The sequence below is a fragment of the Canis lupus genome, chromosome 21 (assembly GCF_003254725.2).
Source record: "Canis lupus dingo isolate Sandy chromosome 21, ASM325472v2, whole genome shotgun sequence".
Classification (NCBI taxonomy): Eukaryota; Metazoa; Chordata; class Mammalia; order Carnivora; family Canidae; genus Canis; species Canis lupus.
The window spans coordinates 11,011,002-11,036,618 of NC_064263.1; the positions used below are offsets into that span (position 1 = coordinate 11,011,002).

Here is a 25,617-nt window from a genome sequence, read left to right on the forward strand (position 1 = left end):
CCCGATGGCTTTGTAAAAGGATCCAGCTACAGAAAACCCCTTTTTTTATTACTGCTGGAAATAGTAATATTTCCCTTGAAAATATTATTTGGAGATTTTCCTTTGGGAAAAAAATGTGGGATACTTTTCCCTAGAGATTCATTTTGTGGAATCAAAGCCATCTATCTTTTTTCATAGTTTGCTTTTTAAAGCATTTCAATGTACTTCACATTTAATGCTTCCCCCCTTTCATTTCCTTAGCAAATTTCTCTGAAGTTATAATTCAGCCATTGATCTCTTATTGTTGAAGAAAAAAGAAGCCATTCCCAAATAATGTTTCTCTGAGTTCTTCTTTTCAAACAATTTGCTGTCCTATTTTATTTTGTCATCACATTATTAAGAGCTTGGTCTCATTTGACATTTTCAATTTCTATCCTGTTTTCATTCTACTACAGTTTGACTCTCATCCTCACCATATGTTATGAGCTGAATTTTGGAACCCCAGGCTCCTTTTATATATTGAAGTCCTACCCTGAGCATCTCAGGATGTTACTGCACTTGGAGATAAGGTCTTTAAAGAGGTTATTACGTTAAAATCAGATCATCAGAGTCCTTATTTGATATGACTGGTGTCCTTTCCATAAGAAGAGGAAATGATGACATGTAGAGGGGGAAGGCCATATGAAGATATCGGGAGAAGACAGATATGTACAAGCCAAGGAAAGAGGAGCCAACCTTGCCAATATCTTGATCTCAGGCTTCTACTCTCCAGAATTGTGAGAAAATAAGTTTCTGTTGTGCTATGGTACATGGCAGCCATAGAAACTAATCTATCACCCTACAGATCATGTTTCTGATGTGATTATAGTGACCTCCTTGTTGGTATGATGACAACTGAAATACAGAGACTTTCAAGTCAGATGAATTAAAAAATTAACTTTTTAATTTGAAGTCATTTCCGTTAATTAGTAGCTCTGAAACTTTGGCTGAATATTCAGTCTTTCTGAGCCTCAATTTTCAAGCTTTTAAAAGGGTCATGATAAATATTTACTTTAAGTGTTAAGAAAGATAGTGTACATGGAAATGGCTTGCAGAGTATTGAGCAGAGATTAATGAAACTTATATTTTAATTCTTTCCTATTGTCCAACCAGCAGGTTTCTTTAATTCAGGAGACAACTGCTATAATGAATGACATAAATTAAAGATAATTTAATATTTTTTCTCAAACCTTCCACAAACTCTTCCTTTCCCATCCTTATCTGTCTAGTCAGCTCTATCCCAGTTAGAGCTGATGACCTCCCCTCATATTTCAGTAAGAAAATGGAAATGATTGAATCAGAAGACCCTACCTTTTCCAACACCAAGTTTACAAATACACATGCATCCACATCCTATTTTCTGTGTCTTTTCAGGCAAAAAGGAAAACCCATTCCCAGTAATTGCGAGGCCCACCTCCCCAATGGGCTTTGGGCCTCAAATCTCAAGAACCTTTCTCTGGCAGGTTTTCCCTCTCACTAAACATGTCTCTTTTTCCATAGTTTTTCATTCTCAGTACCATACAAACATTCTTTAATATTCTCTCTCTTTTAAAAGAAATGAGAAGTTTCAATTTCTCCTTTTATCCTATATCCCCTTTCCTGCTTCCTGTCTCTCTGCTCCTTTTCTTGTCAAAACCTTTCAAGAGCTGTTTAGAACCCACTTAATCTGGCTCCTGATGGTCCCATTCTACTTAACTGTTACTGTCAGAGACACAACTACTCCCATATTTTCAGACCTGATAGGTTTTCTTTCCCCACTGTATGAATCTCTTAAGAGGACTTAATACATTTTTTCACTTCTTCATTTTCTGCCTGCATGGCTTTTGTGACTTATTATCCTTGTTTTTTCTCCTCCCCCATTGGCCAGTGATTCTCATCTTTCCTTGCTGACTCAGCTGTATCCACTCATCTTTTCAATAGGATTTGCCAGACTGTGGCTTTTCTTCTTTGTTTATTCTAAGAGCCTGGGTGACCTCCTCCACTCCTATGATGTGAAATTATGTCTCTAGGCTAAAGATGACCGAACATGTGCCTCCGACCCTTTTCTTTCTTTTGAGTTCCATACTCCAAGATCCAACAGACTACTTGGCAGCCTCTCTTCAATATCTCATCATCATATCCAAAAAGGACCCTAACTTACAGAGAGAGAACTCTTGATTCGGTTTTCGGTTTTCTTTACTAAATTTATTACGTGCTTAGACTTTTCTACTTCAGTAATGGCCCATTTGTCTTCTCTAATGCTCCTAATCCTAAGAATCATCCTTGATTTCACTTTTTTTTCTTCTTTTTGGCATTAGCAATATTTATAATATCACCCAGTCTAGCGACACATCCTGTTGGTTTTACCTCTGAAATACATGTGGGCTCTATCTCATTCACAAAAGCTCTGCCATCACCCTTCTAGTTGAAATCACTATTGTCTCTCGTTTGCATTAGTGCAATAGGGTAATTCATGTCCCTTTGTCACAGTAGTCAGATAACTTTTGAAAATGTCAATCATCTTAAAATTATTTCAGTACCCTGATAAAATCATTTAAAATATTTTCACTGTTCTTAGGACTTTGCTGATCTCTTTAACCTCATCTTGCACCATGTTCCATATGGATGCAAGATGGTAAACACCATCTTTTGCTTTGCTGGTTTCCCTGAGACAAACAAAGCTCTTTCCTGCCATGGGAACTTTGCATTTGTTCTTCTCACTTCCTTAAACATTTTCCTGAAAGAATTTTCTGGCTGATTCCTCACAAGCCCAGTGTCAAGTTACAGCTCATTTCCTCAGAGAAGCCAGCCTACCTAAATTGAAATTTTCCGAGTAATTATTTATAAAATTCATATTTTATATCATATTACAGTGCTTAATTGAATTTTGTGTTACTTCTCTATTTCTTGGTTTACTTGTGGTTTCCCATTCTAGAATGCAAGCATTTTAATGGCCAGGACCTTGTCCGTCTTGCAATTGTGCTCTAAGAACTTTCATATGCATTTTTAAAATATCATATTTAATTATCAAAGCTACAACTTTAGTTAACTACTAATATTAGCAGAATTTTATGACTGAAGAAGGGAAAGCTTAGGAGAGAATAAGCAGCTTGCCAGGAATCATGGAGCTAGATGCAGCAGTGTTGGGATTTGGCATGTCCATGCTAAAATCTGTGATCTTCATCACATGATTTATTGCCTCCTTGTCTCTTGATTTCTGGCCTTTTGACTTATTTTATAGCCCTGCTCATCCCTTGGACCTAATATTTGGTGCTATTTCAGCCATTCTGACCTTTGGCTCTCTAAATAATTATGGTGAGGACCTTCCTATAGTCACGAGGCTTCTGCCTTCCCTGGTTAAATATCCCCCTGTCATGTTAAAAAATTCTCTTCTCAACTTTGCAGAAAACTGTGTCCTTGAGCAGGGTACCATCTCTGGTCTCCGGTTTCCTTATTTGTAAAACAAGGGGTTTGGAATGATCTTGGCATTCTCTTTCAGATTTAAAAATTCATCAAAAATGATGACAACTCATATTTCTTTATCCTCTTTCATTTGGGATTTTTCAGTTGCCAATACTTTAAGCAATTTAATTCCCCTAGTACTAAAACAAATTAATTCTACAAAGAGTTGTGAGATGTCCCAAATTGTAGGAGGAATATTCTTTAGGTTATTATAGTATGTGGCTTCTTCATCAGCTAATAGGTGCAATTCAGTTCCCTTAGATTAATATTTTACTCCACCACAAAATGTTACTGATAGCACAGCAGATGGCTGCCTGACTTAGAATTATCATACAACACCTTTGTCAAATAAGTATTTAATGAATGTGTCCTACGTGCCAGGGTCTATGTTGGCACAGACCAACACATGGTTGGACATGATGGACTCTGTGCTGGATGCTGGAGATGATTAATACATAGACCCTGTCTTCAAGAAACTCAAGATTTATTGGGAGACATAGCCAAGCCTACAATTGGTCTAACCAAAACTGACTGATTGAACAATAACACAACAAAATCAGCCATGGGAATATGAGTAAGTATAACTATGGTGTTATAATCGCTCCTTGTTCTAGGGAATGAACTCTTCTGCTTTAGAAAACAAACAGGGAACATGTTTAAAGCTGGTTACAATCCAACAATATGAAAAAATACCAAGAAACAGCCAGGTCCTCCTCTGTCATCCCATCTGATTCCTAGAGCAGACTTTAAGACATTTCTCTGGCTTCTGAACTCACCTCCTTCTATAGCCCTGGGATTTCTGCCTTTCTGAGCAAGCTTCAGCCTTGCAATCACCAGCAGGCAAGCAATCTGCTGTTCATTCCTAAAGCTCCAGGGACCTGCCTTCTGCCTGGACTATTTCTAGGCTGCCAAGTTGGCAAGGCACTTGCTTATGGGCATGTGGATGAGGGCAGCCTTCGTTGCAGGATGGCCCAGGGGATGCTTGGGGAGTAGAGTAGAGGGGAAGCCTCAGCAGCAAATACAGCCAACAAGTCTCTCCAAAAGATGTAATTAATCTGTAGCTGCGTTGTGAGACAGCCTTGCCATCCCTGGAATGTTCTGCTTCACGTTTGTACCTGGCTGGTATTCCCATGCACTCAAGAGACAGGCTACAGGAGAACTGAAGAGGCGTTATCAATACTGAGGAATCCATGGAAAATAGTGAATAAAAAAAACAAAATAAATAACAAAATAGTGAATAAAATAAAAACCTTTTAAATAGCAAAAGCTTATATGCTTTTTAAAAGTCCCTTATACTCTATTCCCTCTACAACAACTAGTTGTTGTATAATGTGTTATAGTTTTGAAAGTATAAATTGATACTCCTGTGAGAAAGGTAGTATTATTACTGCCATTTTATAAGAGGAAAATAAGGCTGGGAGAGGTTTAGCAACCTTCCCAAGGTCACACAAATATCACAAAGCAGGGCCAGGACATGCTCATAGGCCTCTGACTGCAGGTATCATGGTTCTGCCACTAGAGCACTTCTCTTTCACACTTAGAATCTAGGAACTAGACTATGAGCTCCTAGAGGGTGGGTGCGGGACCTGCCTTCTCCATCTCCACCTTCCCCCCTTCCATAGCTCCTGAATCAGGGCCTGCCAGGTCAGGGTGATTGAGAGGAGCCCCACCCACATCAGAGGACGGTTTAAGAATGAGTGAAAATTGCTGGCTTAAGCTGCCGAGTACTCTAAATGGCAAACCTCCCCACTCCATTTTTGGCCCTGTCTCGTTCTCCCTCACACCCCCTGCACCCCTCTGCTCCCCAATCTCCTTCAGTTTGAGCTTGCTTTTTTTTTTTTTCACTGACTTGTTTCTTGGAATCCTCTCCTGCTGCACTAACCATGTTGCTCTGCTAGTACTCAAAATAGCCACCTCTTCTGGCAGTTCCTGATCCTCTCTTGAGGGAAGAGTATATTCTTTCTCTATATATACATTTCTTCTGCTAACTCTAAATTCTTTATCAAGAAGCATATAGTACAGGTTAAGAACATGGGTTCATATCCTGACAGATGACTTTACCTCTCTGTGCTTCAGTCTAGTCATCCCCAAGCTAAGGATAATAGCATTAACTGGTAGGATTGCCCAAAATATTAAACAAGTCAAGCTATGGGATGCACTTAGTATTTGGTACACAGTGAGCACAGTGTGTTTTTAGCATCTTGCTGTGTCTTAACTTCTATTTCCTAGGATTTTTTTAACCTCATGCTTCTGTGCTTTTCTTGTTTTGATCCCTATGAACTGAATGTTTTTACTACAAAATTCACAAGTCGAAATCCTACTCATTCTTCATTAAGCCGCCAGTCATAAGAGTATTCTGAACAAGAGACTCTAACAACTGTTCATTGAATAGCCACTCTGTGTCGGGCATGGTTCAGGTGCTACAGATCTAGGCGTTGAAGGGAACAGCTCTTGCGGTCGTTACCTTCTGGTGCTCTTCTCTCTGCTCTTTCACATACCCTAGCCTTTTAAACCACTATTACTAAAGAAGTTAAATTTTTTTTGTGTGTTACTTACTTATTTACACATCCGGAACTGAGAGGCATTAGACGGAGAGGAACAGTATTTAGTGACTGCTCCATCTCCATTGCCTCATATAGCACACAAAACAAAGAAGGTATTTATTATTGAATTAACAGATGAATGAGTGCATGCTTGCAGAGCTGTGCTGGTTTTGTCCATGTGAGTCCTTGAGTGATTAGGTGTCAAGGAAAGGGAAGTATTTCTAAAGCTCCTTTTCTATTGCCCTGACATTTATCCTTAGCACACCATACAGCATCAATGCTTGTCTTCCTTCCTGAAGAAACTATAAACATAAAAATTATTAATTCCATTATTTAAACATAGGCTTTGCTTGATGGGTGTTGTGTTAGATTGGTTTAAAGTTTCAAATCCCTCTATTTTTAGCATGCCCAAAATCTGGTCTTCTTAGAGAAAAAGAATAAATAACACCTAACCAAGTCTTTCTTTTAGGGTAATCACTCCTCAGCCCTCTCTTTTAGCCAGAAAGTTTTGTTGTTGTTGTTGTTGTTGTTGTTGTTTTTTTTCTTTACAAACCTGAGACTAGCTAGGATCCCTTGTCAGACCTTATTCTAAATGTCAGAGGAAAAAAAAAAAAACCCTACAAATTGGACTTGTCAGTTACCTATTAATCATATCTAAAAAGCATGATTAAACTGTCATTAAGAAAACCATGTAAGTCCTGTAATAGTTCTAATGCATCCTATTGTCAGTTCTAAAAAAGAATTTCCAGAATATTGTAAAGTCCAAAACGGACCTTGGAGCTTTTTTACGGCAATCCATTCTTTTTACAGATAAGAATACTGAGGAACAAGAAGGTAAAAACATTGATGCCACAAACAAAAGATTGCATAAAAAAGGACATATAAAAACAATTAACTTCTGAAGTGAGAAACATACTATTAAAACTTAAAATATAATTTTAAAATGCAGAAAATATTTGTAATGTTTATGACAAAAGGGGCAACTTTTAACAATATTATGAAAAACCTATACAATTTAGTATTAAAAGGTAAAACAAAAAAACCCCAAAAACCCCAACATAAAATAGCAATAAATGTCAATAGATTTCAGGGGGAAAAATCTATAATATGTATAGGAAATAGAGACATTCAAATGGATATTTTTCTACTTTTCAGAGTAGCAAAGTTAATAAGGCTAATGACATCTTGTGCAGGTGAGGGTGCAGAGTGGAGGAAATACTTTCATTCTCTACTTCTGGGAATATGGTTGGCACAATCATTTTTGAAAGGCAATTTAGAAATGCCTACAAATTTTAAATGTATTTAACCTCTTCCCTTTCACTTCTAATGTTGAGAATTTGTTCTTTAGATATATTCACCAACGTTCAAAATTATATATATGATACACATATATATATGCATATATATATATATACATTGTTTAGCAAAGGAGAGAGAGAGGGAAACAATCAAAATGCCTGTTAATAAGTGATTGATTACTAAATTAAAGTGCATCCATACAATGGAATTTTTTGTACACATGGATTCATTTAAAGATAGCAACTATGAACACATTGCACATTAACGACATCTTTAATATCATAAAGAAGTTAGTGCTGACCTGTGGAGCCCTTAAACTCTGTCTTAAAGTGTCAGTTTGTTCCATAATATGAAGGAGCTAATGAAAGGCAAATTTGGAAAGTAAATTTTATTTGACCTGATTTAGAATACCTAAGTTTGAAAATTTGTTAAAAATCTTAGCAAATGTTTCAATTTTGATAGCTTTACTTCTTAAGTTTATTGCTTATTGCCTTTGCCTACAATATAAAGGATTACTCTTTACTTTCTGGATAGAAGAAATTTTGTAGTCTAACTAGAATAATTTCCTCTACTTTATGTTGACTTTATTATGTTCCTTAGTATTTAAGAAAGAAAATAAGAACAAAATTTCTCTTTTCTCACTTGTAAAGGAACAAAGATACTTTATAATCATGTTACCTTCTTTTACTTATTTTAAAATGTCTTATTGACACTTTGATTAAATACATAACCAAATATTGTTTCTCGGGCACCTATAATTCTATCTTAAGCAAATGTTCAATTCTCCTCTGATAATTTCTTTAATTCCTGTCTTGCCCACATCAGGTCCTAAGTATAGAAAAAGTTAAATCAATCTTTTAGAATATCTTTTGCACTTAAAACTCTCTTTGTGGTATCTTAGAGGGCTCCTGGAAAAGCCACAAAGCTTTGTTCTTTCATCTTATGAAAAAAGAGACAGAAACAAATAGGTTTATTTATTAGTTACTGTTGATGAGTTACATAAGAAGAATTCTCAAAGAAGAAGAGATACTCAGCCTTCCTTAGGTTAAATTTGTATAAGTAAATGACATTAATATTAGTCTTTTAGAAATTGTATGCTCTACGGGAAGTTCCTAGAGATTCATCAATGCCCTCACTGTCCATGATACCTTTCAATTTATGAGTCCTAATGGTGCTTTACCTGATATTAGGCAGCAAGAGTTCAGTGTTATAATTTCAGTTATTTAAAATCTTAACTAACCCATAGTCTTATCATTTTCTTCAGAGAAGTTTTAGGTTCACACAAAATTGAAAGGAAGATACAGAGATTTCCCATCTACCATCTGCCCTGACACATGCCATCCTCTGCCGGAATGATACATTTGGTACAACTGATGACCCTACACTGGCACATCATTACCTCCCAGAGTCCAAAGCTTACCTACTGGTTTACTCTTGGTAGTATACATCCTCTGGGTTTAGAAAAATGTATCATGACCTATATTCATCATTATAATATCGTAGAGAGTTTTTTCACTGCCATAAAAATCCTCTGCGCTTTGCTTATCCATCTGACCCTGTTCTCATCTCTGGCAACCACTGATCGTTCCACAGTCTTCATAGTTTTGCCTTTTCCAGAACGTCATATAGTTGGAATTCTATAACACGTAACCTCTTCAGATTGGTTTATTTTACTTAATAGTATATGTTTAAGTGTCCTCCATGTCTTTTTACGGTTTGATAGCTCATTTCTTTTTTATCTCTGAATTCCATTGTCTGGATGCAGCACAGTTTATTTATTCATTCACCTACTGAAGGACATTTTGATTAGCTCCATGTTTTGGCAATGATGAATAAGGTTGATATAAGCTTCCACGTGCAGATATTTGCATGGACATATGTTTTCAGCGCCTCTGGGTAAATAACAAGGAACATAATTGCTGGATCATATGGTAAGAGTAGGTTTAGTTTCAGAAAAAGCTGCCAAATTATTTTCTAAAGTAGTCATATCATTTTGCATTTCCACAAGCAAAGATTGAGAGCTCCTGTCCTTCTCCATCCTTATCAGTGTTTACTGGTGTCAGTGTTCCAGATTTCGGTCATCCTAATAGGTATATATCTCGTTGTTTTAATTTGCATTTCCCTGATGATATATGATTTGGAGAATCTTTTCATATGCTTTCTTGCCATTGTATACCTTTTCTGGTGAGGTATCTATTAAGGACTTTGATCCACTTTTTAATTGGATTATTTTCTTATTGTTGAATATTAAGAGTTCTTTTTATATTTTAGATTGAGTCCTTTATCAGGTATGTGTTTTGCAATTATATTCTCCTAGTCTGTGACTTATATTCTCATTCTCTTGATACACAATGAAATTCTATAAAGCTTCCAAAAGGAAAGGAATAGTTCTACATGTTCAGATGTGGAAATATATCTGAGATTATTAAGTAGGAAAAAAAGTACAGAATTATGTGCAAATACAATTCTTTAGTGTATATTGGAATGGTGGAGTGAGGATTCTCTTGTTAATTTGTTCCTTTCTTTACTTTTCTGAATTTTCTAAATTGCAGGATGGATTTTAGGTAATTTCCCTTAATCTACTTATATTGCTTTTTAAAAAATATTTATAAGAAAACAAAAATAAAAGCGAAACATTTTAATATAGTCTTTAAAGGAAGTCTTTCAAAGAAGCCAAGAACATGTCAGGGCCCTCAAATCTGATGTAAATCTTGCTACTACTTATGGGAACCTATTCTCTTGGCTGGCAAAATAAAATTTCTTCAACATGATTTCCTCTATCTTATGATTTACCAATTTTGTTCCCTAAGCATGACATATACTTCCTTACTTTCCTTATCATATCTCTAATTTTTCTCATCTTTATGAATAAATTGAAGGATAGGTTTTTCTAGAAAGCACTTAATTTTCAAGGCAGAGTTAACCTTTTCTTCTCTGGATTCATATACCCCTATACTTCTTTTATAGGCTGTACCACATTGTTACGATTTTTTTTTTCTTTTTTGAAAGACTGTAAGCACCTGAGGTCAGGGCTTTGTATTCATCTCAACAAATAAAATAGGTATGTTATCTGGCATGGTATATGGAATATAGTAAAAATTTAAAGAATATAGTAAAAATTTTAAATATATTTGAATGAATTAATTTTTTGAATGAATTAATTTTTAATGGAAATGTTTTTTCTTCAATATAAGAGCAATCAGAAAGACACTTATATTTCAAATCCCCAGGGAATTGCCCATAGAGGTTAAGAACCTAGTTCTGTAGTAAAATTACATTGTTTAACTCTCAACTCTGTCCTTTAAAAGCTATATAATCTCCAACTCTTTTTTTAAAACTAAAAGTAGAATAATCCTAGAACCTACATTATAGACCTGGCGTGAACTGAATGAAATAGAACTTGTGAACAGTTTTGAAAGTTGCCTCAAACCTAGTAAAAATTAAATGTATATTGTCTTTTAAAATTGTTATATTAAATCCATTCTATGATTTTTTTTTTAAGTGATAGAATTGGAATTAGCTTACGTCTTTCTTTTCCCAACATTGGCACATTTTGATGACAGACTGCGTGGCTGCTGGAATCTCTTGAGCTTATCTTCCTATCAGCCTTGGGACTTATTTTCTTGTTTTGAATGTCAAACTTGCATTTCCTTCTTCAGTTCATACTCCTCATTTGTGACTGGTCTCAAGGAGACAGGAGTTGTGCTCCTGATCTTGAACATTCATTCTTGTCTTGTAGGCCTGCTGTGCCTCAGGACTCGGCTCTTACATCATCATTTTTTATGTAGCTTTCTAAGAATGTCTTCCATGATTGTGCATAAGCCCTAATGTATTATCATTGTTTACTTGTTTATATTTCCCACTAGACTACGCTTTTTCAGGCCCACCATGGCTAATTTCAAACTACAGTTTCAGGTCACTAAGGCAAAGTTGAGAAAAGATGTCCATATTAGATCTTGCTAGCCAATGTGGGTTGGCTCCAGCACACTTCTGGATGGAAGAGATGGTTACAGACAGGCATGGTCTGGATAGACTTCATGGAGGAGGTAAAAGTTGAAATGAGTCCTATAGACTGCATAAAAATTAGATAAGTAAAGGAAAATATGTTCCAGGTTTGGAGAATGGAATAAGCTATGCATGGAGGCGGGAGGGAATGTGGAATATTTAGGCAAATATACTCAGCACGCAGTGGGTACTCAATAAATATATTTGTGAATACTTGAGTGGCAGTGAATCTGATTGAGAAGATACTTGAGAGGAAAGAGATCCAAGGGTCTCTATCCTTCATAATGGTTCTTTTTCCTTCCTCTCCATCCGCAGAATCTTCATCAGCTTGGCTCTGTGGGCTGAGTGAGAAACTACCTTGCCATTTGCTTATTATTTTTAAGTTATTTTAATGATCATACACATATCTAATAGTAAGATAGGATTAGCAGAGAATTCTAAGAGGGCAGAAAATTTTAATTTTCAAGAGTGGCCTAAAAGACATACATCTACATAATGGTTTTTATCTCTGCTAAACAAACATGCCTCCAGACACTGAATTCAATTATAGTATTCTCTGTAAATACAGATATAGGCAAGCTAGCTTGAGATCAACTTTTTTTTTTCTTTTCTGGTATATAAATATGGAATTCTGCTTTGGCAGGGGTCAGCAAACTTCTATAAAGAGCCAGAAACTAAATATTTTCCACTTTGTGGGCCAAATGGCTTCAGTCATAACTCTGCCTTTGTAAAGCGTGCAAAAGCAAGTCATAGACAATATATAAATGAATGACTGTGGCTATGTTCTAACTAATCCTGTTTAAGAATAAGGCAGGAGACAGATTGGGCCTATAGCCATAGTTTGCTGATTTATTGCCTAGGGCATCAAGGTGTCTAGGAAATCTGGACTTCTTTAAGGTTCCTGGGGCACTAAAGATCAAAAAATGCCAAAAAATCACAAGGACAATATGATGTAAAAATGACTTCATAAAAAGAATTCAATCTATTTTTTCTGGTAAGATGTTCTTCTAAGCCTCCTGCTCCCTCCTTTATATACAGGTACAGGTAGTTAAGATGTCATATTAATATTATAATTTTGGTGCTTATACACTTTTTAAAAAACTGAATTCTGAATAAAACTAACTTGGGCTGTCACTTAATTCCTATAATATTAGAGTTGCCCTGCAGACAATAACAACCTGCCTAATAACCTTCCAGGCTCATGGTCGCTTTTTTTATCTGATGTTATATCCATGTTCCTGGGGAAAATGAGTGAGTTAGAAATGGTGATACTATGAGTAAACCAACTAATTTTCAGGGTCAGTTTCTTTATCTTTAAGACAGGAAAAATAGAACTTGTTATATTTACCACAGAGAAGGAAACTATTATCTTAATGGCAGGTATGAATCTATGTCCTTTTTTCATTGGAAAAAATTACCTGAGAGGGGATCAAAAAAAGTCCTACGTTCATCTGTTATGATTCAGTGCTTTACTTCTTCCTCTCTTCTTGAAGAATTCCAGAAACAGACAGCTGACCTTCTTCCAGGTACTTTCTTTTTTTGCTATCATCATCTATTATTAAGTCTAAATTCTTTATGGATAAGGCATTACACATGTAGCATTAATAAGGGTGAAAAAGGCTCCAGGAGAACTAAATCACATTAAACAAGATAGCTGGGCCATAGTGCATCATGTCTGGAGACCTAATCATATAATGCTTAGGCAAGTGGTTGAGATCAAAGACTATATCTGCTTCTATGTGAGAGTCTGAGATTGGAAAAGAAGAAATAATAATAACATTGCCAAAGAGAAAGAAAATACTTCGAAGAGAGATGTAGGAGATTTGTGTCCTGCCCAGATGGCCTTAGATTCCCTGTGCCTGTTCTGTGTGCCCACCACTCTGATTCTACAAGCTAAATTTACTCCCAGCCACATGGTCCTGCAGCCTTTAGAAAACTGCCCTTAGGCACTGGAGCCTCGAAGCCTGTCTGGAATGGGCTAGCATCGGGAGCTTTACAGCTCAGGGCAACCTATAGCCAATGACTATTTGATATGGTAATGAAAAAACTTAGCTCCCTTGTCTTAAGGCAAGACAAACCTAGGTGTAATTCACTCTACCAAAATCTGACTGAAACTGCACTCTTATTTGGCTTTTTTCCCCTTCTTATCCTGCCTTTCCCCATTTTCTTACTGGTTTCTCTATAATAAAACACTTAAATAAAACAATTGCTTTCAAATCCTTAATTTCGGGTCTGTTTCTGGGAGAACTTGATCAGAGACAATAGAAAAAGCTAATTTCTTAGTTTTTCTGTAATAAAGTCCCACTACATTTAACACAAGTAAGCACGTAATTTTTGGAAAAGTGTCAACCAACCTGTCAACGAATGCATGGTGAAGAAGAAAAATGGGATCATTGGCAGATCCCGGTACCTGAGACATTGTTCCATTCATATAGATATGCAAGGCATTGTGCATACTGCTTTGAGAGGCATCTGCTATCCCAGTAAGTGGACTAGCAAATCCTGTTGGTAGAAAGAAAATTGAAAAGAAAAAATCAGTTTGCACTAATAATTGAAAATCTCAGTGATTATCTCATTTGGTTTGCAACTACACTTGAGTGCTTAATTCAAAGTAATAAAAATCTATAATATAATAAAATTCATTCTGTATTGAGATTCCTTATATTTTGTATGCCCACTGAGCATTTGATAAATCTTGGTGGAATTGAAAGATGTTAATCTGGGTACAGTGGACTGATTAAGCAGATGGAATAGGTGGAGCCAATCATATTCCCTCCTGTTGCTTCTGCCTATTATTTCTCTTTAGATGCTGAAAAGTAATAAGACCTTTTTATAATAATCAGCATGGTCACTCTTCAATCTTTAATAGCACTTAGAGCAGATCTTTCCAGCCTGTATGTGTCTCCTTGCTTTCCAGTTCTGGTCGTTACTTTTAATTTTGGTTTTTGGTTCCAAAGAAAACATATAATTTGTGACCTCCCATATCAAAGTCTGGCAGACATCAGATCAGAATGTGATTTTGCCAACTATTCATTTCAAAATTAATCAGAACTCCATTAAATGGTTCCTTTTATTGCATCAGGAATACTAATAGTGGGAGAATAATGATAATATGAGCCATTATTTTCTGAATATCAATTGTGCCTAATGCTTTTGGTGACATATGTCCTCCAACCTTTTCAGCAATTAGAAATTAGAAATTATTATCTCTCCTGGGAAGAAGAGAAAACTGAGGCCGAGAGAAGTTAAGTTTCCCTAAGTGACAGAGCATTGTAGAGTTGGGATTTTAACTTTGATCAATTAAGCTTCAAAACCTGAGCTCTTATTATTTTGCATTCTCTTTCACACAGTCCCTGGGAAGAGGAAGATGAAGAGGAAGATATCAGTTCAGTCCATTGAGGCAAAACATAAAACAGGTAGAATTCAGATTCAGAACCAGACAAAGAGGTCCATTTATCAAAATTAAATTATAAGTAGCAACCTAGTTGGGGGAATATGGCCAAGGGCATATTATGAAATTTTAGAATTTAGAAATATCAAACAGAAACTGGAAGATGATAATAATATTAAAGGTAGGATACACACAGTGAAGGCACTATGATTTGGGCAGGGGGGGTCTAGCTAATTTTATGCAACTAGGATTATTTTGTTGTCAATCTGTTTGTTTTTAAAGATGCAGTTCTTGACTGCTACATTTGATGATTTGTGTCCCTTCACCATTGTGACTCACTAGATTTCTACCCTTCAGCTAGTGATTTTTTTCCCCTCCTTTTGAGCTTTTTCCACTCGTTCTTGGAGACTAGGCTAAGTTTGCTCCCACTGGGTGCATAGCCTAAGAACATTCACTTCCCTCCCCTTTTGTCTATGAAACTTGTATGATTGTATATACTTGGCCTTTACTGTGTGCAGATATTTTTCTATGAGCTTGACATGATTAATTTTATATACCCTTTAGAGTGATCCAACAAATTAAGTACCTTTATCATCTCCATTTCACCAATTTGAAAAAAAAAGAGGTTCAGGAAAGTCAAGTAACTTGTGTTAGATTTAAAAATAAATAAGAGAAATTAAGGTTGGGGACACAGCTTGTTTTATTCTAGAGTTCAGGCTCTTGAATGCATTGGTTTACTGCCTTTTCTATATGGCAATAAATCCCATATCATGGAGACAGACTTCTGTACAGCAATGGTTTTTAAGCTTTTATCCTTGATGGCACCAAATGAAAGTTTTAAAATCACATTGTTTATATATTCTCATATGTTTTTAAGTAGATCCAGATTATTTTAATCATAATTGTAAATATTTTCAGAGGCTATAACTTCAAGGATATTTAAAATAGTATACATGTAAAACTAAACATTTAATACAATGTTTAAAAATGTATCCACCTTATTCACTGTCATCTCTAATATTGTATGAAATTTTGTGAGATTACCTTTTTTGACTTCATCTCATATTTTTATTCTACTTTCCCACAGAAACATAATTATTATACAAGTTTGCTTGATAAAAAAAGCTTTTATGCAATGAAAATATATACAAAAATTAAAATTACTTTTTAAAAATTCCATGTAAACATTAATCTGGGTTAATTTATCACTAAACATCTTAGCCATAAGCAACTTATAAAATCACACAAATGTATTAAAATGTTTTACAAAATAGTAAATATAAAAGAGTAAAATTTTATTGAAAGTTTGTTTCTTAATAATATTGGTGAAAGATCATTAATTAAAAATTAGTTATCCATAGATTAATATTATTTATTGCTGCAAAGGATAAAGTTTCAGATAAATTCTTTTCTAAATTTCAAAAACTAAATCTGAGTCCTGAGAAAACTTTGTTCTTAAAAATAACTACATGGGAATAAAAGATTTTTTATAGCAATTTCACTTAATTATTTGAACTCTCTTTTAGTTACGTGCAAAAGAATGACTCACTGATCCAAAATCAAAATAATGTGATTTGTCAGCTGACAACTCAGTCAAGAATTCTTTAATGAAAGCCATCTTATAAATTATGGATTTATTTACAAACCACATGACTCAAGATATTTGCCACCTAGTCATTAAAGTCATGCCCTATAGTGACACTGGCACAATATTTTGGATGCTCTACTTGTTTGGCACCTGTGAGGTTTTACCCCCCTCTGAGAATGTGCTGTTGACAATGGATTTAGGGTATACGAGAGAAAGGCTTTTCTCCTGAAAAGTAGAAAATATTGGGTAAGATGCAGAGGAAAGGAGAACCTTCAGGAACCTTCCCATTCAAGATTCATTTTAGAAAAATATACTTGGGAGGAGGACCTGGAAATAAATTTCCTTAACATGTTCTGTACCATGTATCCTGTAGAAAGTCTTAGTGAATCTGCAGTAGTGTGGCTATCTCAGTTTGAAGACACTGCTATGGAGAAAAGATTTTTTAGAGCTCTGCAAACTGGGTTTTCAATTCTGTTACCAAATGTATGGCTTTTGTAGAGATAGCTCTCTTTTTTGAGTTTTGGCTTCTTCCTTGGTAAGAGAGGAGATAATCAATGCCCATCTGGATTCTGATGAGGAATAATTTTGATAGCATGTGTGAAGCAAATAGCACAGAATCTGACACAAAACGGATGCTTCCTGAGTAGTACCTATCATTTCTATCGGCTTTTTGCATTTGATCAATGGGTACTTATCATGAGAGATACTAGCCAAGAATATGAAGCACTCCCATGGTAGAAATGTCTCTTTTGCCACAATTACCCACCATCAGGACCCATTTCAACACCAGACGCCTCACCTCTTCCTAACTCCATTGCTCTACAGAACCTGCCTGCTGCTTGCCCTCATCCATTGTTAGGCTGATCTTAGAAAGTAGGATTGCATTTCTAACAGTGTTCTCAGCGAGGCTTAGTATTTCTTTACTCACTTCTTTGGCTAATTTGCCAGATGCTGCATCTGGGAAAGCCTCCAAAGTTATTAAGAAGGGATATCTGAATAAGAAGCACATAAGAGTTTGTCAGACTATTGTGATACATGCTTAGAAATAGTTCAAAGATACAGGTTGAACAAATATCCAACCTCTTTGTGATAGGTACTAGATTATTAATATAGATAATCTTATTATATTAACTCTTTAAAATAAACTGTGCATATCTTGTTTCTTCCGACTAGAAATGCCTTAGAAGTAGGGACCAAATCTTTTGCTTTGATTTCTCATAGAGACAGAGACTCTCACATCTTTGTATTTAAAAGAAAATCAAATGTAAAATATGCCTCAGCCTTTCACTTAGACCATTCTATAGAGACTGGGAATAGAAAAGATACATTTCTCTCCATAAAATCTGAAGGGATCTTCAAAGAGCTCTACTTGGCTGCTTGTTAAGAGACAAAAAGAGAAAATGCCATGGATGTGATTAGTATGAAAATTTGAATAAATTATTTTCTATTTTACTTCTTCACACAATTCTTTTTTTTTTTTTTTTTTGGCCAGTAAATCACCTTGGAAAAATAAGAAACGTTTACACCGTTATCAGTAAATTCTCTTGCTGAGACTCTAATTCTCTTTTGAAAGAGCAAGTCAAAGAGGAAATTCTAGGCACCAAATAACAGTTTATACATCAGGCTTTTGAAATATCTCTTGTGTACCTGATCTCATGTGAATCCCAGGGCTACCTAGATATAAATATTATCATTGTCCCAATTCACAGACAAGAAAACTCAAGTTTACAGAAGTTACACATCTATGAGTTAACACATCTAAATTCAAGCTAGTAACGGAGGGAATCAAGGAATTGAAGATAGCTCTGATTGATTTCAAACCTGTGCCTTTTCCTGTAAACTACAGTTGGGTTGTATCTGTGCTGACTTGCTGATTCACCTTGGAAGTAATAGGGACCACCAAATGAATTTATGAGCTTACATCTATTAACAGATGTAACAGGTGCTTCAGTCTTGTTTGAAGATTCCCCATGATGGGAAGTCCAGCAAGCCAGCAGGGACCTTGTTAGCAGTCACAGATGCCAAAATAGCTCAAAGTTCTTTGTGAAGGGCAGGGATGGTTGCCCGAAGTACTCTGTTAGGCTGTAAAGTCTGTGTGCTGTGTTCCTATGGGAAATGAATAATCACAGTTTCTGGCTAATCATAACAATAGAAAACTTCAGCTTCTCAATCCATGTCTTTTCTCTTTTGTTTCCTTCCCAATAGTTCTCTGGAGAGATTTTCTGTTTGTTTGTTTGTTTGTTTGTTTGTTTGTTTTTAATATTGAAGCTTATCTCCAACCCCTGAAGATACACATTTAATTGGTATAGAGTGGGGCTCAGGCACTTGGAATTTTAAAAACACCCAAGCGATTCTAATGTGCAACCAGGGTTGAGATTCACTGATTTAGTCTAAATTGCTTTCCATCCTCTAAACTTGAGATCACAATTTAAAAACTTTACTTCTGAAGGTATTATTCCCTTCACTTGAAATTTTTTTTCTTATATTCTGAAAGTCCGAAAATGCTTTTGCCTTTAAAATCTCACACCACAGATTTCTGCCTTAAAATATTTTCACGTGGTGGGGGCACCTGGGTGGCTCAGTGGTTGAGCATCTGCATTTGGCTCAGGTGGTGATCCCAGGGTCCTGAGATCGAGTCCCACATCGGGCTCCCTGCACGGAGCCTGCTTCTCCCTCTGCCTGTGTCTCTGCCTCTCTCTGTGTGTCTCTCATGAATAAATAAATAAAATCTTTAAAAAATATATTTTCACATTGCAGTGCCTGGGTAGCTTAGTTGGTTAAGCCTTTGACTCTTGATTTCAGGTCATGATCTCAGGGTCATAAAATCCAGTTCCGTTCAGTGTGGAGCCTGTTTAAGATTCTCTCTCTACTTTTCCCTCTACTCCCTTCCTGCCTATGTACTCTCTCTCTTTCTCAATAAATAAATACACAAACAAGTAAATACATAAATAAAATTTAAAATAAAAACAAAATATTGTAATGCTGATAACTCCTTCAATGCGTACACTTGAAAATGATGCTTAAAAAAATGTAGCAACTACTATGCGGTAGGCACTGAATGGGCATTTTTACCCATATCATCTTATTTCATTCTTCATCCTTCTTTCTAAGAAACTGGGTTTAGATGTTACACTTTATCATGCCTAGTAGATTCTGAAATGTGAAAAGGTACATCGTTAAATCTTCAGAACAGAATACATTTATTTGATTTCATTTTACTTTCAGGGCATTTCAGGCCTCTTTCAATATTTCTTAGAGTTTCAGTGGTATAAATAGAGAAAAGAAATCAAAAAGAAAGACAACTGTATGTTAATGCATCTGAAGATTGAAGCAAAGTGACTATTCAGGCCCCTGGCTCTCTTCCCTGTAATTAGTCTCCTAATGTGCAACTTCATTCAGGAACTATGGAATGCATAGCCTCATAAGGTTATACACAATGATTTTAAGGGATTGTATTTGATGGCTGAGTACTTTAAAAAGCTTATAGTTGAAACTATTTGCAGCAGAAATACAATATTGCAGATCAAAAAAAGATCTTGGCTCTAAGCAGGTCCCTAGGTATAATGGAAGCATTAGCTTTCAATCCAATTTCAAGCTTTCTCAAATAAAGTACTAGCTCTACAGCCATAAATGTAATTAATTAGCATTTATGTTTATTAGGAAATACTTTTAATTTGACTCAGGAAATTCCTTCAATAACAGGGAATGGAGAAATGAAACAAATGTAGCAGTGGGTGATTGCTTCTTACCATATAATATTAGATGACAGTTAAGGCCACAAATGACCGATAAATTCCACGGTTCTCAAAAATGTGGTCCCAGAGCCAGCAGCATTCATCTATAAATTTGTCAGAAATGTAAATATTCTAGCCCTCCAGAGAACTATTGAATCAGAAAGTCAGTGGGATTCACCATTTGCATCAACAAGTCTTCCAGGCAATTCCAATGCACACCAAAGTTTGAAAATCACTGCTTTAATTATTTTCATTGTTTGCACAAAGACGATGGTGCATAATTAGTCATAGTCATCTCCATAAACTCAATAAAAGAGAGCAACAGAATTATTTCATGTGTCATCACTTTAAATTGTTTATTATTTTAACTATCAGACTAATTTCTCCTGTTAGTAATCTCAGTGTGTGTGTGCTGTGTAGGTGCATGCACATAAAGTAATCATTTCCTTTACACACATATTATAAATACGCAGCATATATATAATTTACATCATCCAGTGATTTTTTCAATATTTCTTAGATCTTATCTCCAGTTTATGGACACATCTATAATATGATCTTACACATCAAGGATAATTGTCCATTTCTTCATTTAAAATTTGTCTGAAACCTGTTTTAAGGTAAAATTTTCTAATGGCTTTCTTTATTCTAAGGTTTGTGTGTTTGGAATGACAGGAATATTGAACTGCACAGTAGAGTCATTTAGTTCACTGAATTGTACAGGCTGAAATAAGCAAAAATCCTTATAGACAAAGTGTTATTCAAGCTATATTCTCTTCCCTTTTTTCACTTTAAGACTGAATTGATAGTAATTGGTACATTTGGTATATTTCACTAGATATGCTAAAACTCTGATAACATATTAATCGCTAAGGCCATTTTTGAAGCAAAGGTACAATATCCTAGTCCCTGCTTGCCCCAGGCTGTTCTGGCTTTAGCACTGAAAATCCTGTATCATAGGTTGGATCAGATTCACAAGCATGCAACTGAGTGCTCTCCACCTAAGAACTGCCCATACTTGGTTTCATGCTCTGCTGTTGCTATCTTGAAATTCTTAATATTTTTCGAACAAAGTGTTCTATATTTTCATTTTGCATTGAGCCTTGCAAATTATATAGCTAATCCTTGTCCTTGGAAACTACATAATCCTAGACCAACAGAGATTGTTAGTTACCCTGCAAAGGTTTTACATAACATTCTGTCATTGGCTTGATTTGATAGGGAAGTTCTATAAAATACAAGTCCAATGTCTTAAATGTGTCCCACTATCTCATTTATTCTTTGCTTTTTTTTTAAAGATTTTATTTATTTATTCATGAGAGAGAGCGAGAGAGGCAGAGACACAGGCAGAGGGAGAAGCAGGCTCCATGTAGGGAGACCAATGTGGGACTCGATCCAGGGACTCCAGGACACCCCCGGGGCCAAAGGCAGACGCCAAACTGCTGAGCCACCCAGGGATCCCTATTATTTGCTTTTTAATGAGGCAGGATCATTTAATTATATTTTCATATGCAAGTCACAGGTTCCCTATATACCATAATTTTCTATAATGAGTATTTTAACATGTTTGCATTATACTTTATAGTGTGCAGGACTTCAAAGGGTTTATATGTTCAGGCACATTTTCTCACTTGACATTCCCAGCAGTGTGTTAGCAAAGGATTAGTAACCAAATCTTAGAGGGGAAATGCAGGGCAGCAGCAGAATATGTTGTTTTGTAGCATTTCTCAATTTTCATGGTGTAAATATTTCCATGATTGTTAATTTCAAGGTACCAACTTGATGTCTTTGAGTAAAGAGTGGAGAAAAGATGCTGTCAGCTCTCATGGCAGATATGAGTCCGTTCTAACATGTCACTGGATGCTCTTCACATAAGGGAGATAGAATAGTCATCATCATGCTTACGGTGCAAATGAAGAGGTTATAGAATCTCAGTGATGTTAAAGGTCATATGTCTTTTGAGTGGTTAATGTCAAAACTATATCTTCAATTTTCTCATTTTAAATCCTGTGTTCTTCCTCTTCTACAATTCTTTCTTTCTTTCTTATCACTCATATCTATCAATTTGTGTATAGGAATTATTGCTATTAATGTATGAGAACACACATATGCCATGGATGAAAAAAATTAGCATCAAATAAAGTTAGTTGTAGGCAAGCAAAATTAATAAAGATTCTACTTATGTTAAATTAAGGGTAAATTTTTTTGTGGTTGAAGTATAGTTGACATACCATGTTACATCAGTTTCAGGTGTTCAACATAGTGATTCCACAACTCTATGTTATGCTATGCTCAGCGTAAGTGTTATTACTGTCTATCACTGTACAACACTATTATAGTACTTTTCACTATATTCCCTATGCTGTACCAGGGTAATTATTTTTAAGATGCCTTTGATTAAAATCACTTGAAAATATGTTTGACTCTTCCACAAGTGTGTTTGCCTTTTAAACCTTCAATTTCAACTAGAGACTTGTGCTTGCATATTGCAAAGCTTCCTCTTCACAATTTAATTATAAATGGAAATATGATTCATATATTTTACTTGCCTCTGTTACTACTTAGTTACCACTTGGCAACAAAGATTTTTGCTGCTATGATACTTCTAACTTCTGTGTGGTAGGCACTAAGCTAAGTGTTTCCTTATGTTCTTGTGGAACTTAATCCTGTAAAGAAGATATCATCAAGTCAGCTATCAGGTGGTAAAACTAAGGTACAAAAAAGTGCTGTGGTTTATTCAAAGTCAATCAACTGGTAAGTGGCAGAGGCATGATTCGGGCTAATTATGTACCAGATTCCAAAATTCTGCTCTTAGTCATTCTGTTGCACTCTTAGTTGAAATAGAGCTAGCAGTTGTACTAAAATATAAAATCACTGAGATCACAATACATATTTTCTAGTTCTAGTAGTACTTTCCTTTCATTCTTTTTGATGAAAATACTTAGGCATCTGATCCAGTTTTCCACAATACTGTCTTTCAGAATCGAGAAGGTCCTATTATGGTGGTTCCCACTCTCCTCTTATTTTGGATGAGTACCTTACAAGCTTCCTATCACAGGACTTCAAAGGGTTTATAGTCAGCTGAATCAATCAGATTCCTGTCATAACACACAGAAAAGGCTGGAATTCTTTGGTAGTGCCACCAATAGATAAGCCAGATGTTCATCTTGTTAAGCCCCATGTTTGTTTCTGTCAATCTGAATTACCTTACTGAATTTCAAAAGTTTGTAGAAGAGTTTAATTGTATTTCAAAGGTTGATTTTAAAGGTCATTTAAGGGGGTACCAGTGTGGCTCAGTGTTTGAGCATCTGCCTTCAGTGCAGGCTGTGTTCCCAGGACCCCAGGATCCAGTCCCTCATCAGGCTCCCCAGGGGGAGCCTGCTTCTCCCTCTGCCTATGTCTCTGCCTCTCTCTGTGTCTCTCATTAATAAATAGATAAAATCTTTAGGGATGCCTGGGTGGCTCAGCGGTTGAGCGTCTGCCTTCAGCTCATGGCATGATCCCGGGGTATGGGATCGAGTCTCATATTGGGCTCCTTGTGGGGAGCCTACTTCGACCCCTACCTGTGTCTCTGGCTCTCTCTCACTGTATCTCTCATGAATAAATAAATTAAATCTTTTAAAAATAAATAAATAAAATATTTAAAAAAGAAAAGATCTCTCTTATAAAAAAATAAAAGTCATTTTAAGTAGAAAGTACTATCATGCTGTTACACTTTGGATGTCAACTCAGTTTAGGTCTGATACTTTTCTGGAATAAGTTTTGTCAATTGGCAATCTAAAATATTAGTCTACTCCATTGTTTAAATTTTGGTTTGTACGTGGAGCTAGAAAATAAGACCATGCATCAGCATGCAAATCAATGACTTTTTAATTTAATAAAATTTTCCCATTACAAAGAGTGTTCTAAGTTATTTATAATTATCATGTAACCTTTATAACAACACAGGAGATAAGTATTGTGATTATCCTCACTTTGCAAATGAAGGACTTCAAGTAAAGACAGGTTAAATTTAACAAGAATCATCCTGCTAGTAAGTGACAATATCAGGATTTTAATGCAGGCAGTCTGAAAAAAAAAAAAAAATAATGCAGGCAGTCTGACTCTTAACCTCTACTCTCTGTTTCCTCTAAAACTTGGTCTCTCTTTTTGAAAGACTTGGGGACATGACCTCCCCTGTTGATGATCCAGTTTTGCTACCTAATATCTATGTGATCTTGTCAAGTTATTCTGAATCTCAGTTCTCTCATTTCCAAAATAAGTGTAATGATAAAGATGGTATAAAGCTTTTGAGAGGAGAAATTAAGATAATGGATCTGAAAAGTTTTTAGGAACTGATAAAGTAGGACTATATTGATACCATCTGTTGTTATTAATTATAAGGACTCTATGGGAATTTATAAGACTATTTTGTTAGGATTTTAAAAATAATTTGTGATTTTTCCCTTCTCATTCTTTGTATTTTACCTGACTTACTCCAGCTCATCCTTAAGAATATCAGATCCTCAATCAGAGTTTCTCTAACAATAAACGCTTGGTTAGGTCCTTCTATTTAATAACACTTCCCTCTTCTTACTTTCTTTGGATTGTATTTACTATTCGTGGTCCAATTCTTTTTTTTTTTAAGATTTTTTTTTATTTGACACACACACACACACAGAGAGAACAAGCACAAGCAAGGGAAATGGCAGGCAGAGGGAGAATTAGGCTCTCTGTAGAGCAGTGAGCCCAATGTGGGGCTCCATCACAGGACCCTGGGATCATGACCTGAGGCAAAGATAGACTCTGAACTGACAGAGCCACCCAGGTACCTCCTCATGGTCCAATTCTTAATTAGACTGTAAATTCCAAGAGAGCAGGTTCTGTACCACATTCCCTATTTCCTCATGTACTGAAAAGTGCCTACATGCAGCAGATGCTTTGTTTGTTGAATAAATAAATATGGGATACTTATTTCTCATTTTAAAACATGTAGCCCCAATTACTAGCATAATTTTAAAATCAAGTAAGCTAAATTTTTTTGGAACATGCCCATAATGTTCCTAGGTTTATGACTGCATGAGATGGATCATGGCTCTGATTCAGGCTTTCATGATTTTATTCAACAGGCCCTTCTTTCAATATTCTTCTGATGGAATAATTAATTGTATATAAAGATCCAAGCAGTTTGTATGAAAAACAATTATGGTGTTGCTCTACATGGAGGAGATATTAGTAGATGTTAGGAAAGAAGAGATAAATGATTCTTCATTTGAAAAAAAAATGTTAATAGGAATACTTATTCACCTATAAATCATAGGATACATTTTGGAAGATGCTATTGGGAAAGAAGAGTATATAATGGGAGAAAACAGAATTTCATGACCTTTTTCTGCTTGGTGGAAAATGGGACAAAATGGGAAAATATTGTAGAAAGGTGGGGTGGGAGGAAGAAAGCAATGGCAATAGAACAGATAAATTAAGAATTGAGGCTTCATTGAAAGATTTGTATTTAGTGTCATTGTAATACCTATTCAACCCCTGTTTTTGTGGATTATTTCTTTGGGCTTCCTCTTTCTTTTACAGTCTCCCTTAATATTTCTTGCAGAGCTGGCTTGG

General features: G+C 35.7%; 1 protein-coding gene across 1 annotated transcript in view; it reads right to left on the minus strand.

Annotated features, from left to right (window-relative positions):
• The window catches only part of TYR (tyrosinase), a 100,570-nt gene that overhangs the window by 43,906 nt on the left and 31,047 nt on the right, over positions 1 to 25,617 (minus strand). The window contains exon 3 of the mRNA XM_025419185.3: positions 13,661 to 13,808. Coding sequence (XP_025274970.2) covers positions 13,661 to 13,808 — 148 coding nt within the window. The remainder of the gene's footprint in view (positions 1 to 13,660; positions 13,809 to 25,617) is intronic.